The sequence below is a fragment of the Pagrus major genome, chromosome 5 (genome assembly GCF_040436345.1).
Source record: "Pagrus major chromosome 5, Pma_NU_1.0".
NCBI lineage: Eukaryota > Metazoa > Chordata > Actinopteri > Spariformes > Sparidae > Pagrus > Pagrus major.
The window spans coordinates 41,568,889-41,588,725 of record NC_133219.1 but is presented as its reverse complement, the minus strand read 5'-3'; the positions used below and the strand labels follow the sequence as shown (position 1 = coordinate 41,588,725).

The window sequence follows — 19,837 nt, the reverse complement described above, 5'->3', positions numbered from 1 at the left end:
TGGACAATCAATACTCAGTGTGGACAATCAATACCCGTCGTACCGATGGTTCCGTTCCTGTCGTGATAAACCGGCTGCAGCAGCTGAAACAGAGACAGAACAGGTGGAAATTGTGTTGTTTACAGAACGTTGTGTTAAAGTGTTGACAGAACAAACATCAGACTGAACGAGAAGCCTCAGGTTCTAAGTTCTGTTCTGGACAAAGATGAGAACAATGGTCTGTGGGTTAGATCAGCCTCAGAGAAGTTCTAGGTTCACAGTGAGGTTCTACGTCAGAAGCAGGTTATCAGTGTTATGTTCTAGTTCAGGTGAAAGGTTCTAGGTCATATTTTTAGTCCAGATGTAAATTATAACTGTTTTATTAAACAGTGAGGTTATCTGTCGGTTCTAGGACTGTTCGAGGTTCTGTTCTAAGACATCAGAAAGGTCTGCTCACTAACTAACTGGTCAAAACAGGAAATTATGGTTCTTGAATCAGGTTAAAAGGTGTCAGTATCTGTAATGAACAGGGTCTGTATCAGGTAAATGGTGCACAGGTAGAAGGTTCTGTTACAGGTGAAAGGATGTTGGTCCCTGTTAAAAGCATTTGTCCAAGTAAGACATCCTGGTCAAAATGAAAGGTTCTGTGTCAGGCAAAAGGTTCTGTGTCAAGCAAAAGATTCTGTGTCAAGTAAAAGGTTCTGTGTCAGGTCAAAGGTTCTCGTTAAAAGGAAAGTTTCTGATTTAAGTAAAACATCCAGTGAAAACCAGAACCCAGGCTTCTGGTGTAGAGTGGAGAACCTCACGACACCTGTAGACTCCGTCCCCTCAGACTCACCTGTCCTCCTGTACTGACCGGTGACAGGATGATGTAATTGTCTCCGTGTGATGATGTCACATGGGTTCCCTTCAGTGTGGTGGTTCGGGGTGAGAACTCAGTCACTTCCTGTTCCTCCTCCTCCTCCTCCTGGTCCTCCTTCCTGTCCCTCCACAGAGAACCCAGAGCCCCCAGACTGGACCTGACACCCAACCGCTGACCACGCCTGCGGCCATGTTTACTGTGAGTCGGGTGAGGCAGCAACTTCCTGCCTGTTGTCTAGGAGACAGAGAGGAGACACAGTGATGTAGCTTAGCATGAAGACCGTTAGCCATGTTAAACTTTATAACCCCTCAGTTCGTGTTCTGACCAGCAGGGGTCACTGCTTGTTTTAAAGACTCACCGTGTTGTGGGTCTGTGGGCGGAGCAAAGCGTTACATCCTGGCCTGAGCTCAGGTAAACCTCTCCACACCACCAACACAATCTGAGATGGACAGCTCCTGCACACACACACACACACACACACACACACACACACACACACACACACACACACACACCATCAGTATCTGTCATCAACGTGAACAAGAAGTGAGTCAGACTGTGAGGAGGCGGGGCTACCTGATGGCGTGGGCGAGGTCGACACACTTCCAGGTTTCTACAGGAAGTCCGTTGAGCTGCAGGACCGAGTCCCCCTGACGGAGACCGGACTGATGAGCCGGACCACCTGCAGACAACAGACAGATGACATCAGATTGAGCTGTGTGATGTCACCTGTGACCTCACACACTCCATCTTTATAGTTGTTAGTGTGTAATTTCAGCCGACCAATCAGAGAACCTCCACCCTCATTACCACCACAGAGGTGCCCTTGAGCAAGGCCCTTAACCACAAAAACTGCGTTGAAGCTGTTCAGTGGTTGGCTGATCAGACTGGTTGTACTGGGCAGCTGATAATGTGTGCAAAGGGTTAATACATCTGTGTTTGGACCAATTACAGTGCATATTTTTTTTGGGGGGGGGGGTTATGCTATGCGGGGTCGAGGTGAAGTCTGAACAAGTGAGTCTTGCGTCTTCTGCAGAAGATGGCGAGTGACTCTGCTGTCCTGAGATTGGTCGGGAGTTCGTTCCACTGGGGCACCAGAACAGAGAAGAGTCGCGACTTCGCTGAGCAACCTTTGTTGTCGTTGTCGGGGATTACGCCCAGGTTCCTCACAGTCAATGAAGGCGATACTGTGACGTCCTCGACAGTGACTGACAGGTCCATGTGAGGGCAGTCTTTCCCTGAGATGAAGAGGAGTTCAGTTTTATGAAGGTTGAGCTTGAGATGATGCGCAGTTGTCCAAGCGGAGATGTCTGCCAGACATTCTGAGATGCACGTTGCAACGTGGGTGTTGGAGAAGGATGGGGGAAAAGAGAGGAACAGTTGGGTGTCGTCAGCATAACAGTGGTAAGAGAATCCATGTGATGTGATTGCAGAGCCTAGTGATCTAGTGTAGAGTGAAAACAGAAGCGGTCCTGGTACTGAGCCTTGAGGGACACCAGTTTCCAGAAAGCAGGGTTTGGACAAGGAGCCGTTCCAGGTGACCTGAAATGTGCGATTTGTCAGGTATGATGTGAACCAGGTAAGAGCAGAGTCAGCGATGCCAAGTTCAGCCAGAGTGGAGAGGAGGATTTGGTGGTTGACTGTGTCAAACGCAGCAGATAGGTCGAGGAGAATGAGGACGGACGAGTTGGACGAGGCTCTGGTGGCATGGAGCGACTCAGTCACTGTGAGGAGGGCCGTCTCAGTGGAGTGAGCAGTCCTGAAGCCTGACTGATCAAGGAGGTCGTTTTGTGAAAGGTAGGAGGACAGTTGGTTATAGACGGCACGTTCCAGGGTTTTAGAGAGGAATGAAAGCAGAGATACAGGTCTGTAGTTTTGGATGTGCTCTGAGTCTAGAGTGGGTTTCTTTAGGAGTGGCTTTCCTGTAGCTGTCTTGAAAGGAGCTGGAATACGGCCTGAAGTGAGAGAGGAGTTGATCAGGGTGGTGAGGAAAGGCAAGATGTTGTGTGAGATGTTTTGGAGAAGAGAGGAGGGAATCGGGTCGAGGGAACAGGTGGTGGCATGGTTAGACGTCACTAGTGTGTGAACATCTTCAGAGGAGAGAGGACTGAAGCAGGTAAGGCTGAAGCAGGTAAGGCTGTCAGAGGTGAGGGTTGGGGGAGGTGCTTTCTGGAAGAGCATAGGAGTAAATGAGGAGCTGATGTCTTTTACTTTCTTGGTAAAGTAAGTTGCAAAGTCATCAGCAGTGAGGGAGGAAGGAGGGGGAGGGGTAGGAGGGAAGAGAACATGGAGAATAGTTTCCTGGGGTTGGAGGCAGAGGAGCTGATCTTTGACAGGTAGAAGGCAGATTTGGCTGCTGTGTTTACAGTGACATCACAGTGTGAGTGTTCTGTTCTCAGGTGTGTCTCACCTGAGTCGACAGCCTGGACTCGGACTGGACAGTCAGAGCAGATCGTGAATCCAAAACCATCTTTACCTCGAACGACGTTCACCTGAGACCAAACAGTCAGGACACAACGTCAGATCAATGTATACATAATGTATACACACACACACATAGTATATACAAACATACAGTATTTACATACATGTCCTGCTGACTACCTTCATCAACAGAACAAACCTGACTCTCGTCAGAGTGATGAGCGTTTAAATAAAGTTTCTGTCTCTTGATGTGTTTCAATAAAGTTTCTGCCTCTTGATGGGTTTCAATAAAGTTTCTGTTTCTTGATGTGTTTAAATAAAGTTTCCGTCTCGATGTGTTTCAATAAAGTTTCAATAAAGTTTTTGTCTCCTGCTGTGTTTAAATAAAGTTTCTGTCTCTTGATGTGTTTCAATGAAGTTTCAATAAAGTTTCTGTCTCTTGATGTGTTTCAATAAAGTTTAAATAAAGTTTCTGGCTCTTGATGTGTTTAAATAAGTTTAAATAAAGTTTCTGTCTCTTGGTGTGTTTCAATAAAGTTTAAATAAAGTTTCTGGCTCTTGATGTGTTTAAATAAAGTTACTGTCTCTTGATGTGTTTAAAGAAAGTTTCCGTCTCTTGTTGTGTTTAAAGAAAGTTTAAATAAAGTTTCTGTCTCTTGATGTGTTTAAATAAAGTTTCTGTCTCTTGTTGTGTATAAATAAAGTTTCTGCAGTGCAGCCTGCAGCCTGCAGCCTCTGCTGGTGTGATCCGGTCTGTGTGGTGTTGACAATCTGGAGGATCCTGTCAGAACCAGACTGCAGGTCTGTCTGGGTCCTGGTCTCTGAGCTGTTTCCATGACTGCGTACACAGAGACAACGGAGGAAAGGTTGGCTCCTCCTCGCGGTTGTCGCTCCACAAAGGAAGGTAAATGTTCCCCGAGTTCAGACTGACAGGCTGATATTAAAACTGCTGCAGCTGTTTGTGTTTCTCTGCAGGATCATCCGGTTCACACACTCAGTGACATTTAACACACCGCTGCCATGGTGACATCACTGTGAAATCATCAGGCCAGGACCAACCAGGACCACAGAACTGAGCTCCTGACCCAGAGAGCAGTGAGACGGGTGTTCATTAGTCACTGATGATCCGTTAATGAGTGCTGATCAATGAAGAGCTGCCTCTGACATCAGAGCTCACAGACTGAACCACTGGCTGGGTTCATCTGGACTGGTTTAAACTGGATTTCATTCGCTACGGTGTTCCTCAAGGGTCAATTCTTGGACCACATTAGTTCTCCGTGTGTCCGCCCCCTGGTGATGTCATCAGTAGACGTCTTTAATTGATTAACAGACAGATTCTTGTGATCTTCTTCCAGCATGTTGCAGAACAGATGCTGCCCTCTGCTGGTGACCTGCTGCAGTCCAGTTTGAATCACCTCAGATTTCACAGGACTAAGTTCTGTTCTGAACGTCGACTCTTCAGACTGTCAGGAACTCAACCAACCACTAACCACAACACAGACGTACGATCACGTCACTCCTGTCTCAGCTTCTTTACATCGACTGTTTGTTTCACAATTGATTTCAGATCTCATTGATTTCTGTCGGACCTCTTCGTGGCCTGGCTCCAGATTAGATTCAGACCTTTATGAACTGTGGCACCGTCGGGTGCTGGTGTCTCTGAAGGACACAGAGGTTTTACTATCAGGCTCTGAAACGAGGAAATCATTCTGTCTGACTCAGTTCTTTAAAGTCTCATATTAAAACATACTTTTATTAGAAGTTTCTTTTTTATTTTTTTTATTTTGCTCTTCTTGTATAATTCTATCATTTTATTTCATTTTATATGTGTGAAGCACTTTGTTCTTTTGTTTGATTAATGCTCTTTGAATAAAGTTAATTATCACCATTTTTATTATTATTATTATTATTATTATTATTACTACAAAAATGTTGGACTGCTCCTTTAACACGTAAAGCTCTCCTTTAACACGTAAAGCTCTGAGCTGATTGGCTGCTCTCAGTCTCCTTCAGTCCTCACTGAGCGCTCTCAGAACCACAGTGGACTTCAAACAGCAAACAGACTGAATAGAGTCTATGAAACAGTCGGTGTTATTAATTGATCAGATATCCTCTGAAGACACAGTCAACACAGAGTGATGCATTATGGGTTGTTGTAGTCTTAATGTTATTACTATAGTCAGTTATTTCCTTTTTGTAGTGAGTCAACATGAACACATGAATCAGGTGAAAGAATTCATCAAAACGAGTGTGAAGAGTTCAACGTGAGTAAAGCAACGGAGCTCCGCATCTTCAAACACACACACACACACACACACACACACACACACACACACACACACACACACACACACACACACACACTCTCCTGCCAGATGCGGTTTTTCAGTAAAATCATACAGTTTTAATCTGTGTGTGAATTATTGATCAACCTGTCACACACACACACACACACACACACACACACACACACACACACACACACACACACACACACACACACACACAAACACACGAATAGCAGCTGGTTTAAATATGAAGACATAAAACATTAATTTGACCTGCTGGACTAGAAACACACACACACACACACACACACACACACACACAGAGAGAGAGACAGAGGAAACTGGGGATTTTTCCGGGAAATGACAAACAGCCAGCGGTGACATCACACTGTGCAGCCAATCAGAAGAGACTTGTTTGCTGAGATGTTTGTGTGTTTGTTGATCATCACACCAAACTCCATTCAAAAAACTTCTGAATTAGTGACAAACACTGATGCTCTATTGGAGCTCGACTGGACTTGAGTGTCCGTCACACAAACAAACTACTCAAACCAAACAGACTTCTGACCCTGCATGTTGAGCTGCAGTGAAGAACATCAAAAACTCAGACTGAAACTTTACTTTTGTTCTGCTGAAGCTTCAGAATCACTTTATATTGATTATAGAACCCTGATCAATCTGATCGGAACCACCTGACTGAAGTCTAAACTGTGAACTGGTCCTTTAACAAACAGACTCAGACCTGCGGCAGGTTCTGCTCGATGCAGTCTCGACACAGACGGTGGATCGTGTGCATGATGGTTCGGTTCACCAGTCCATCTGATCCACAACCAGGAGGAGGCTGGTCCACGTCTGGTCCTGATCCACAAGTCCAGTCTAATCCAAACCAGGATTTACAAAGACAGATCCAGGTCTAACCAGGTCCAGGTTTACAGGTCTAGACTTCACAAAAACATCCACATCTAGCACAGAACCAGGTCTGAAGCAGGTCCAGGTTCACAGCATCATTTAGTCCAGGTTCAGACTTCAGAGAACTAGAACCAGGTCTAACCAGGTCCAGATGAACCAGTGTGTGAGAGGTTCAGTAGTGTTCTGGATGTTAGAGAGCAGAGTGTGTGTTTGTGTGTGTGTGTGTGGGAACCAACAGACAGAAGAATAGCAGGAAACACACACACACACTCAGACTCACAAAAACACTGGATGTATCCCGGCGATAAGACACACACTTCCTGCGCGCGTGCACACACACACACACACACACACACACACACACACACACACACACACACACACACACACATGAACTCATTCAGGATCTGTTCTCTACTCTGGATTCTCAGACAGTCAGCAGCTGATCCACCACAGACCTGAACCACTATGTATTAATATGTTTCTGCAGGTCAGCACATCAGAACTATACAGAACCAGAGTCAGGCCTGGAATATTTGGGAAAGTCCTGGAGAGAGTTCTGATGGAGGACTGAGGGAGGCAGAGAGACAGCCACATTACATTTAATTGTTAAAGGCTCCGTTGCATCGTGGGTAATGTAGGCTGCAGATTTTGCAAAGGAAGAAGAATGTGTGGAATAAAAAAGGTTCTGCTGGATCCGTCTGTCTTTACGAACCAGAGACCACTGTTCAGGACTGTGTTTACACATCTGTCAGAGTGAAACCACTGGATGACTTTAACAAGACATTGGAACATTTTCCAGCTGTGTTTGTGGAGACAGAAACAGGTGGTGTTTGGGTCTGAATGACACCAGAACATAAAGACGGAGACGTTGTGGTGGTACTGGCAGTAAAATGCAGGCAGCCCGACCTACATAAAAATATAAACAAAAAAAATGTAAATCTAGGGGGAATGCCCTGATGTCCGTTACTTGGACAATAAACCAATAAACAAATGCCTCCTACAAGCCCCAGGGAAATAACATGTCAAACTGAAGGTGTGTAGAAGGTTTTGGGTTTCAAAGGGATCCAGAATAAACACAGTTTCCTCATTAGAAAGATGTGGGCAGCCAAGAAAACAGAAAAGGGCCTAAACAGACCAGAGTTTCTGGCTGTCAATCTACAAGGACGAGGTTCTCAATGGGTCAGGGACTGATTCAGAATCAGTGTGAGAGCCACCTGGTGTCATTCACCACCTCTTAAGTCTTCACAAAAAGGGCGTCGTCACACCATGATTGGCTGAGAGGGAAACGCCCCAAGCTGCTTCCACTCCTCAATCAGGAGTCAGTCTCACACCTGAGCACAGGTGATCTGAATCACCTGCAGTGAGTCCAGAGGGATTTTGAAAATCAGCCCAAAACTAAGAAAGATAGCAAGTCTCAAACAATGGGACTGCTACAATACTACTACTACTACTACTGCTGCTGCTGCTGCTGCTGCTGCTGCTGCTGCTGCTGCTGCTACTACTACTACTACTACTACTACTACTACTACTACTACTGCTGCTACAACCTGACAACATGAAGCTGAAGAAACATCCAGTTTCAACATTTAACGTCACATCATCAGTCAACAGTCACGTCAACAGTCACGTCAACAGTCACATCATCAGTCAACAGTCACATCATCAGTCAACAGTCACGTCAACAGTCAACAGTCACGTCAACAGTCACATCATCAGTCAACAGTCACGTCAACAGTCAACAGTCACGTCAACAGTCACATCATCAGTCAACAGTCACGTCAACAGTCAACAGTCACGTCAACAGTCACATCATCAGTCAACAGTCACGTCAACAGTCAACAGTCACGTCAACAGTCACGTCAACAGTCAACAGTCACGTCATCAGTCAACAGTCACATCATCAGTCAACAGTCACGTCAACAGTCAACAGTCACGTCAACAGTCAACAGTCACATCAACAGTCAACAGTCACGTCAACAGTCAACAGTCACGTCAACAGTCACATCATCAGTCAACAGTCACGTCAACAGTCAACAGTCACGTCAACAGTCAACAGTCACGTCAACAGTCAACAGTCAAGTCAACAGTCATGTCATCAGTCAACAGTCACGTCATCAGTCAACAGTCACATCAACAGTCACATCAACAGTCACGTCAACAGTCAACAGTCAAGTCAACAGTCACATCAACAGTCAACAGTCAAGTCAACAGTCATGTCATCAGTCAACAGTCACGTCATCAGTCAACAGTCAAGTCAACAGTCATGTCATCAGTCAACAGTCACGTCAACAGTCACATCAACAGTCACGTCAACAGTCAACAGTCAAGTCAACAGTCACATCAACAGTCAACAGTCATGTCAACAGCATCTTTACTTGAAAATGTAAATTAAAACATCACCGTTAACGTCCAGTCAGTGCGGTTCTTGCTACATACATCTGAGGTGCAGAATATAAGTCATGTAACAACAATAGAGATAGTAAAACATCTGTAACTGGTCCAAATGGCAGCAGCTTGTTTCACTGTGTGTGTGTGTGTGTGTGTGTGTGTGTGTGTGTGTGTGTGTGTGTGTGTGTGTGTGTTATAACAGTATATAGTGTGTGAACAGCAGCAGCTTCACTCTATAATTCATCACATGTGAATCTTTGATGAGTCTTTAAAAGGTCAACAGTAACACACACACACACACACACAGTGTGTGTCTGTTTGGGATCATCTCTGATCTGATTGGTCAGTATAATAAAGTTAGCATGTTAGCGAGTTAGCAGCGAATGAAAATTAGTCTCCAGGATGACTCTGACTCACTTCACTGATTTAAAAGTTACAAACACAAGCAGTATTTCACTCATTTTAGCAGCTAACGTTAGCAGCTAACGCTACTGACCAACATCCTGTCTTCACAGTCCAGAAGTGAAGTTACCTCAAGTCTCGACTGTGAAGTCCTGAGTCAAGTCCAACATGTTACAAGTCAACAAAGGTACGTCTCAAATCAAAACCAGTAAACTCTGAGTCGTAGCAGGAAGTCCCAAACAAGTCCAGAGTCCTAAAGTCAAGTCTAAAATCAAGTCCCATGTCGATAAAGGTAATATCCAACCTAAGATGAGCCCCGAGTCAAGACCCGTAACTGCCAAGTCAAAATAGGTAAGTCCCAAATCAAGAAAGGTCAGCTCCAAGTCAGTCCACAAGTCAAGTCCAAAATTAAGGCAGGTGAGTTCTGAGTCAAGTCACAACTGAAGATCAACAAGTCCCATGTCAAAGACACGCAAGTCCAAAGGTAGTCCAACAAGTCAAGATTAAAACAGACATGTCCGAATTAAGTTCTTGGTCAAGACTGGACTGAGTCAAAACAGACAACTCCAAAGGAGAGACCAGAATCAAGTCCAAAAAGTCCTGACTCAAAACGGGTAAGTCCTGAATCCAGTCATAAGTCGAGACCAGTGAATCTTAACTTATAGTTCACGGTCCAACCTGATCTTACTGACACTTATATTTACAGTATGTCTGTGTAGGTCGATGTTTGTGTCCTGCAACTCACCGTCAGTCTTTGGGTGGTGCTGCTGCTGGTTCTGGTCACCTGGCGCTGGTTGGTGTTGACATACAGCGTGGAGGCGTAGCTGCTGAAGTTGCCATTGGTGGGGTCGAGGGTGTGGGGGCAGCTGGAGGTCAAGCTGAGGTTGGTCAAGCTGAGGTTGGTCAAGCTGAGGTTGGTCAGGTCTCTGAGTCCAGTGGTGGTGTCGCTGTTCAACAGGGTGGAGGTGGTGGAAGTGGAGGTGGTGATGTGGTTCTGGTCGGTATCTGGAGCAGAGTCTGGAGTCCTCCTGAGGTCCGCTGCGAGGAGATAACCACCATCATCATCATCGTTACCTGCAGCATCGTCCCACGACCAAGCCGTGTTTTTCCAGAACATCCTGACTGTAGTCAGACCAGACCGGACTGAACCGGATCAGACCAGACTCGAGAGACCCAGATCAGACCAGAATGGACCAGACCAGCCCAGACAGGTAGATCTGAATCACAGGTTCATCTGCAGCTGAACCTTCCACATAGAATCCACTGAAGAGGTCTGAACCGACACCAGCATCAAGACTAAACTTCCTGTTTTTACACTCTGTGTTTACATCTGCTGTTTGTTTACTCAACCAAACAAACAAACAGACGTCTGTTTTAGTTAAGACCAACAGGAAGCTCAGCGACTGATCCTGAACCACCAACTGGCAGGTCTGAACCAGCTCTGGTCCGTTTAAGTTTCGTACATGATGATGTCACTGCAGGAGGAAACTGGAACTATAAAACTATAAAACTATAAATCAATTTCATTTAATGTTTTTGTCTAAAAAGATCTAATTTAAAGAGTCAGACAGAAAACATAAAAACTGCATCAGATGACGTGAATCAAATCCTCCTTGATGAGGTCGTTCTGATTGTTATAGTCTCGCTGATTGGACGATTCAAACTAAACCTGCAGCTCTGACGAAGTACAAGTACTGCTGACGAGTACTGACGAGTACTGACGATACTGCCAACAGTACTTCAGTATCTGAGTGCAGCTGCTGATAGACGACAAAAACAAACAAAGAAGAAGACGTCTCTTCCTCTGTCCTTCTCTCATCCTTCTTCTCTCTCTCTGATCGCTCGGGGCGAACGAGTGTCAGATCTCAGTGTGATGTCAGAGAGAGAGGGCGAGCAAGAGAGAGAGGGGGCAATCGAGAGAGAGAGAGGGGCTAGCGAGGAGGAGTTTACACTGAGATAGATGGAGTCAGGAGAGAGAGGGGGGACGAGAGACATAAGGACAGAGGTATTGAGGGTCACATGGTTACCGGGCAGCTTCTCATCACCATGGTAACCATGTGGACCCCCGGGGAGAGAGTGAGAGAGCAGGAGTCAGTTTTAATCTATATCTACTACTGCTCGCTCGCCCCTCTCTCCCCCAGCACACTATTAATAGAATAAACATATAGATGTGTGTGTGTGTGTGTGTGTGTGTGTGTGTGTGTGTGTGTGTGTGTGCGCGCGCGCGGTCTATAGATGACTTAAAGGAGCATTCTGTGTTTTCCTTCAGTCTGATAATAAACATCCTGCTGACGTCCACATGTTTATATTTATATGTGTTGATGTTCAGACCGTCAGCAGGTCCATGTTTCATGATCCGACCGGGTCCACTCTTCATGATCCGACCAGGTCCACTCTTCATGATCCGACCAGGTCCACTCTTCATGATCCGACCCGTCTGTCAGAGACAAACCTCCACCAGAGAGCTTCTGTTATCAGTCCAGCAGTCCAGCTGCACGTCGTTGTGTTCTCATGCTGTTGTTTGATGTTGTGTGTCGTCTTTGTTAGCGTTAGAAGTATTTGAAAGGTTCACAGAAAGTTTGTAGAATCAAAGATGTTCAGTTGTGATCTGACACTGACTCATGTTGAGGTGTTTGTTTGTAAACAGGAAACAATCGGCAGTTAAAGGTCCAGTTAGTAACAAAGAGACTGAAAGTCAGCCAATCACAGACAGCCGTGACTCACCACAATTCTCTGGTCTGTCCTCCAGGCTCCTCATTGGTTTGTTCTGCTGTGATGTCACTCTCAGATGTTTGCTCCACCCAAACTCCTCCCCAAGAAGGTAGAACCAACCAGTGATGACCTGCCGACAGAGAGGGGCAGGGCCAACAGCTGATTAAATCTACCTGTGTTAGGTGTTAAACATTGGTGAAGTTTAAACAAGTTTTTCTGGACGGGAAACTTTAACATTGTGGTTAAACAAGGCTGCGACTAATCAATCCAAAATGATCTAAAGATTCACAAACTGATTCTTTCAGCAGCTAACTGATTAATCGATTAATCAGTTAGCTGCTGATGGAAATAAATCTACTGTCATGAGGAAAGACGTAGCGGCTCACCTGTCTCACCTGTCTCACCCGTCTAATTCATGTTATGTCTGTTTGTTGAAATGTAAACAATCTGCTTCAGTGTGTTTATTCATCAAAACAAAGAAACGAAAGACGGACCTCGTTTCATCCAATCACCTTTGAGGATGAGATCAGAGAGCCAATCCCAAAGCTCATACAGCCAATCAGCTGACGGCACCTGAGAAGACAGACGGAGGGGAAGGTAACCCACAGAGAGAGAGACAGGTGTGTTAAACAGGAAATACAGAGAGGAAGAGGGGGGGGGCTTCAGCTCTAATGTCATCACTCACCTGCTGAACACTGAGACCAACAACCTATTCAGGATGATGTCATCACTGATACACCTGAGAGACACACATATACACACACACACACACACACACACACACGCAAAATTTGTCTAAATGTCAGATTTCATTGTGTGTGTGTGTGTGTGTGTATGTGTGTGTGTGTGTGTGTGTGTGTGTGTGTGTGTGTGTCTCACAGTGTGAAGCTCTGGTTGTATTCAGGGTTTTTCTTGTTCAGGACTGTTGGAGTTTTCATCGTGACGCTGCGGTGGAGGTCAGAGGTAACCACCAGCTACACACACACGATGATGTAATGTTAAACGTCTTTAATCAATAACTGTATTGTTATTATCAGTTGATCAGTTTGATCAGATCTGAGCTGATGACATCATCAGTGTTTGTTTACCTTCACATATGAGTCACATGACCTGTAAGATTTTCCCATCAGGCCTCGGGCCTCGATGACTGCAGAGAGAGGACAGACTGTCAGTGAGGACAGGGATCAATAAAGTTTGATTCAAACTGACAGACAGGCTCCTCCTCCTCCAGGACTCTGCTGCCCCCTGCAGGCCGACCCATCGACTGCTGCTGCCTCATCTGTTACTGATCGCTTCCATCAATGATTTCATTTATTAACTGACAATAAACATGATTGATTATTACAGACAGCCTGTACTGGATCTGTGGCCACCAGGGGGCAGCAGCACACTGTGTGTACAAGTACACTATACATGTAAACAAGTATTCTGTGCATGTGTACTTTTACACATGTAAAGTACTTTTACACATGTAGAATACTTTCAGATGATTGATTTCCTATTAGACACCAGTTACTTGGTTTGCAGTGCATTGTGGGATATCAGGTAGCACGGGACTGAGCACACAACTGTGCAGAGATGTGATGAAGATAGAGTGAAGTGTTTTTAACCTGCTGAGGAATCTGTGGAGGAGAAGATCTTTGTTATAGTTCTTTAAAGACTACAAATAAAAAATAAAAAACAAAAACAAAGTTCTGATTGGCTCAGAGTCACAGGAAGTGACAAACAGCTGAAGGCACAGAAACAATCTGGATTTAACTTCAAACTTAATAAATCTGCAGATTTACAGAGGGACGTTAGAACACAGAACGTTAGAACACAGAGCATTAGAACACCGAACGTTAGAACACAGAGCGTTAGAACACAGAGCGTTAGAACACCGAACGTTAGAACACAGAGCGTTAGAACACAGAGCGTTAGAACACAGAACGTTAGAACACAGAGCGTTAGAACACCGAACGTTAGAACACCGAACGTTAGAACACCGAACGTTAGAACACAGAGCGTTAGAACACCGAACGTTAGAACACCGAACGTTAGAACACAGAGCGTTAGAACACCGAACGTTAGAACACCGAACGTTAGAACACAGAGCGTTAGAACACCGAACGTTAGAACACAGAGCGTTAGAACAGAGCGTTAGAACACAGAACATTAGAACACAGAACGTTAGAACACAGAGCATTAAAACACAGAGAGTTAGAATGTTAGAACACAGAGCGTTAGAACACAGAACATTAGAACACAGAGCGTTAGAACACAGAACATTAGAACACAGAGCGTTAGAACACAGAGCGTTAGAACACAGAACATTAGAACACAGAGGGTTAGAACACAGAACATTAGAACACAGAACGTTAGAACACAGAGCATTAAAACACAGAGCGTTAGAATGTTAGAACACAGAGCGTTAGAACACAGAACATTAGAACACAGAACGTTAGAACACAGAGCATTAAAACACAGAGCGTTAGAATGTTAGAACACAGAACATTAGAACACAGAGCGTTAGAACACCGAACGTTAGAACACAGAGGGTTAGAACACAGAGCGTTAGAACACAGAGCATTAGAACACAGAATGTTAGAACACAGAATGTTAGAACACAGAGCACAGAATGTTAGAACACAGAACATTAGAACACCGAGCGTTAGAACACAGAGCGTTAGAACACAGAACATTAGAACACAGAACGTTAGAACACAGAGCATTAAAACACAGAGCGTTAGAATGTTAGAACACAGAGCGTTAGAACACAGAGCGTTAGAACACAGAATGTTAGAACACAGAATGTTAGAACACAGAGCGTTAGAACACCGAACGTTAGAACACAGAGCGTTAGAACACAGAGCGTTAGAACACAGAACGTTAGAACACAGAGCGTTAGAACACCGAATGTTAGAACACCGAACGTTAGAACACCGAACGTTAGAACACAGAGCGTTAGAACACCGAACGTTAGAACACCGAACGTTAGAACACAGAGCGTTAGAACACCGAACGTTAGAACACAGAGCGTTAGAACAGAGCGTTAGAACACAGAACATTAGAACACAGAACGTTAGAACACAGAGCATTAAAACACAGAGAGTTAGAATGTTAGAACACAGAGCGTTAGAACACAGAACATTAGAACACAGAGCGTTAGAACACAGAACATTAGAACACAGAGCGTTAGAACACAGAGCGTTAGAACACAGAACATTAGAACACAGAGGGTTAGAACACAGAACATTAGAACACAGAACGTTAGAACACAGAGCATTAAAACACAGAGCGTTAGAATGTTAGAACACAGAGCGTTAGAACACAGAACATTAGAACACAGAACGTTAGAACACAGAGCATTAAAACACAGAGCGTTAGAATGTTAGAACACAGAGCGTTAGAACACAGAACATTAGAACACAGAGCGTTAGAACACCGAACGTTAGAACACAGAGGGTTAGAACACAGAGCGTTAGAACACAGAGCATTAGAACACAGAATGTTAGAACACAGAATGTTAGAACACAGAGCACAGAATGTTAGAACACAGAACATTAGAACACCGAGCGTTAGAACACAGAGCGTTAGAACACAGAACATTAGAACACAGAACGTTAGAACACAGAGCATTAAAACACAGAGCGTTAGAATGTTAGAACACAGAGCGTTAGAACACAGAGCGTTAGAACACAGAATGTTAGAACACAGAATGTTAGAACACAGAACGTTAGAACACAGAGCACAGAATGTTAGAACACAGAACGTTAGAACACAGCATTAGAACACAGAATGTTAGAACACAGAACGTTAGAACACAGAGCACAGAATGTTAGAACACAGAACGTTAGAACACTGAGCGTTAGAACACAGAGCGTTAGAACACAGAGCGTTAGAACACAGAGCATTAAAACACAGAGCGTTAGAATGTTAGAACACAGAGCGTTAGAACACAGAGCGTTAGAACACCGAACGTTAGAAGACAGAGCGTTAGAACACAGAGCGTTAGAACACAGAATGTTAGAACACAGAGCATTAGAACACAGAATGTTAGAACACAGAACGTTAGAACACAGAGCACAGAATGTTAGAACACAGAACGTTAGAACACAGAGCATTAGAACACAGAATGTTAGAACACAGAACGTTAGAACACATAGCACAGAATGTTAGAACACAGAACGTTAGAACACTGAGCGTTAGAACACAGAGCGTTAGAACACAGAACGTTAGAACACAGAGCATTAGAACACAGAACGTTAGAACACAGAACACAGAATGTTAGAACACAGAACGTTAGAACACAGCATTAGAACACAGAATGTTAGAACACAGAACGTTAGAACACAGAGCACAGAATGTTAGAACACAGAACGTTAGAACACTGAGCGTTAGAACACAGAGCGTTAGAACACAGAGCGTTAGAACACAGAGCATTAAAACACAGAGCGTTAGAATGTTAGAACACAGAGCGTTAGAACACAGAGCGTTAGAACACCGAACATTAGAACACAGAGCACAGAATGTTAGAACACAGAACGTTAGAACACAGAGCATTAGAACACAGAATGTTAGAACACAGAACGTTAGAACACATAGCACAGAATGTTAGAACACAGAACGTTAGAACACAGAGCATTAAAACACAGAGCGTTAGAATGTTAGAACACAGAGCGTTAGAACACAGAGCGTTAGAACACAGAACGTTAGAACACAGAGCACAGAATGTTAGAACACAGAACGTTAGAACACAGAGCATTAGAACACAGAATGTTAGAACACAGAACGTTAGAACACATAGCACAGAATGTTAGAACACAGAACGTTAGAACACTGAGCGTTAGAACACAGAGCGTTAGAACACAGAACGTTAGAACACAGAGCATTAGAACACAGAACGTTAGAACACAGAGCACAGAATGTTAGAACACAGAACGTTAGAACACAGCATTAGAACACAGAATGTTAGAACACAGAACGTTAGAACACAGAGCACAGAATGTTAGAACACAGAACGTTAGAACACTGAGCGTTAGAACACAGAGCGTTAGAACACAGAGCGTTAGAACACAGAGCATTAAAACACAGAGCGTTAGAATGTTAGAACACAGAGCGTTAGAACACAGAGCGTTAGAACACCGAACGTTAGAAGACAGAGCGTTAGAACACAGAGCGTTAGAACACAGAATGTTAGAACACAGAGCATTAGAACACAGAATGTTAGAACACAGAACGTTAGAACACAGAGCACAGAATGTTAGAACACAGAACGTTAGAACACAGAGCATTAGAACACAGAATGTTAGAACACAGAACGTTAGAACACATAGCACAGAATGTTAGAACACAGAACGTTAGAACACTGAGCGTTAGAACACAGAGCGTTAGAACACAGAACGTTAGAACACAGAGCATTAGAACACAGAACGTTAGAACACAGAACACAGAATGTTAGAACACAGAACGTTAGAACACAGAGTGTTAGAACACAGAACACAGAATGTTAGAACACAGAGTGTTAGAACACAGAACACAGAATGTTAGAACACAGAGCGTTAGAACACAGAGCGTTAGAACACAGAACACAGAATGTTAGAACACAGAGTGTTAGAACACAGAACACAGAATGTTAGAACACAGTACGTTAGAACACTGAGCGTTAGAACACAGAGCGTTAGAACACAGAACGTTAGAACACAGAGCATTAGAACACAGAGCATTAGAACACAGAGTGTTAGAACACAGAACACAGAATGTTAGAACACAACGTTAGAACACAGAGCGTTAGAACACAGAACACAGAATGTTAGAACACAGAGTGTTAGAACACAGAACACAGAATGTTAGAACACAGAGCGTTAGAACACAGAGCGTTAGAACACAGAACACAGAATGTTAGAACACAGTACGTTAGAACACAGAGCGTTAGAACACAGAACACAGAATGTTAGAACACAGAGCGTTAGAACACCGAACGTTAGAACACAGAGCGTTAGAACACAGAATGTTAGAACACCGAACGTTAGAACACAGAGCGTTAGAACACCGAACACAGAATGTTAGAACACAGAGCGTTAGAACACCGAACGTTAGAACACAGAGCGTTAGAACACAGAACGTTAGAACACAGAGCATTAGAACACCGAACACTGATTGGTTAAATTCCTGCTGACATCTTGTTCTGTACGAAAGCTGCTCTCTGATTGGCTGCTCATCACTTACTGTGAATGACAAGCTGGCCCGCCTCTGGAGTGATTGACAGCCTCAGCTGACCTATAGAGAGGGAGATCAGTGATCAGTTTCACTTTGGATCAATATCTGATCTAATCAGTCTGAACACTGACTGACTGATTGATTGATTGATTGATTGACTGACTGACTGATTGATTGACTGATTGATTGCACCTCTTCCTCTGAACACAGACGGGTGGATCTTGGTCCTCCTCCTCATCTTGGTTTTCCTCCCCTCAGACGTAGACCTGATCCTGGCTGGACACCCCTCTCCTCTGCAGGACTCTGGATCCAGGATTCTGTCAGACCTCCTGCTGGTCCTGGTCTCAGAGGACTGAACAGAGACCACATCTGCCGTGGACCTGGACGTGGACCTGGACCTGGATCTGACTTGGGACCTGGACCTGACCTGGAGTAAAGCAGACACACAGATCAGTAAGCGGTTCAGGACCAGCATCAGACAGACCCTGTATCTCTAACTGACCTCAGAGGTGGACTCTGTGGTCCTGGTCTGTCCAAGCTGAGTTGGTCTCCTCTGGTCCAGCTGGGTCTCAGTGGATCCTGGATCAGTCTGGTCTGTGAGGATCAGACCCTGACTTGGTTTAGACCCTGTTAGCTCCACAGTCCTGACAGAGGTCTGGACTGAAGTCTGGATCCTGGTCTTCCTGATCAGAGCCACTCTGACCTCAGGTCTGCAGGACTGGATCTCACCTCCAGTCCTGAACACAGACCCAGTCCTGACTTCAGTCCTGGTTCTGGTCCTGCAGACACACAATATCCTACCTGAAGCTCTGAGTGTTTATTATTGATCAGTGATCAATAAGCAGCTGATTATTGATCACTGATCAATAGTTAGCTGATTCATACAGATGAGAACTGTCAACAACAATAATAAAGGTGGAGGGTGACAGAGGTTCTCTTTTCTCACGTTCTGTGTTCTCTCTTCAGGTTCTGTGTTCCAACGTTCCTCTGTAGATCTTCTCCTGGATCTCTGTTCTCCCCACAGCCTCCTGCTGTCCTCCACCTCCTCCTCCTCTTCATCACCTCCTCCTCCTCCCTGCTCCTCCTCTTCATCACCACCTCCTCTCTGCTCCTCCTCTTACAGAATGGAGGCTCAGACTGGGCCTCCTGGTGCAGCTGGAGGACAGCTCCATCAGAGGGCCTATCAGAGGAAACAGCTGTTATATCTGAAGTGACCAGCAGGGGGAGACACACTGACAGAGAGAACAGCCTCTGACTCAAAGGCCTCCTCGTCTCCTCATCGCCTCGTCTCCTTGTTGAGATGAGGAGATGAGGAGACGACAACACACACGACAACACACCTGACATCACACACGACAATACACACCTGACAACACACCTGACAACACACACGACAATACACACACAACAACCCACTTGACAACACACCTGACAACACACCTGACAACACACCTGTCAACACACATGACAACACACCTGACAACACACCTGACAACACACCTGACAACACACATGACAACACACCTGACAACACACCTGACAACACACAGGAGGAAACAGCTGTTATATATGGGGTTCCATTTGTGCCAAAAATATGTCGCCATGCGCACTGTCTATGTCTACTGAACATGTGAGAAGACGTGTCTGTCTATTAAACGTTGAACTGTCCTTG

At 44.7% G+C, this 19,837-nt stretch overlaps 1 protein-coding gene across 1 annotated transcript in view; it reads right to left on the bottom strand.

Annotated features, from left to right (window-relative positions):
- Positions 1 to 19,837, bottom strand: part of LOC140995741 (regulator of G-protein signaling 3-like) — a 31,473-nt gene that overhangs the window by 7,875 nt on the left and 3,761 nt on the right. Inside the window, exons 2-17 of the mRNA XM_073465818.1 lie at positions 19,264 to 19,345; positions 19,112 to 19,230; positions 18,668 to 18,944; positions 18,358 to 18,592; positions 18,175 to 18,225; positions 13,056 to 13,114; positions 12,847 to 12,941; positions 12,653 to 12,706; positions 12,480 to 12,540; positions 11,980 to 12,097; positions 10,001 to 10,293; positions 3,252 to 3,333; positions 1,418 to 1,523; positions 1,200 to 1,296; positions 818 to 1,075; positions 44 to 83 (exon numbers count right to left, since the gene is read on the bottom strand). Coding sequence (XP_073321919.1) covers positions 44 to 83; positions 818 to 1,075; positions 1,200 to 1,296; positions 1,418 to 1,523; positions 3,252 to 3,333; positions 10,001 to 10,293; positions 11,980 to 12,097; positions 12,480 to 12,540; positions 12,653 to 12,706; positions 12,847 to 12,941; positions 13,056 to 13,114; positions 18,175 to 18,225; positions 18,358 to 18,592; positions 18,668 to 18,944; positions 19,112 to 19,230; positions 19,264 to 19,345 — 2,027 coding nt within the window. The remainder of the gene's footprint in view (positions 1 to 43; positions 84 to 817; positions 1,076 to 1,199; positions 1,297 to 1,417; positions 1,524 to 3,251; positions 3,334 to 10,000; positions 10,294 to 11,979; positions 12,098 to 12,479; positions 12,541 to 12,652; positions 12,707 to 12,846; positions 12,942 to 13,055; positions 13,115 to 18,174; positions 18,226 to 18,357; positions 18,593 to 18,667; positions 18,945 to 19,111; positions 19,231 to 19,263; positions 19,346 to 19,837) is intronic.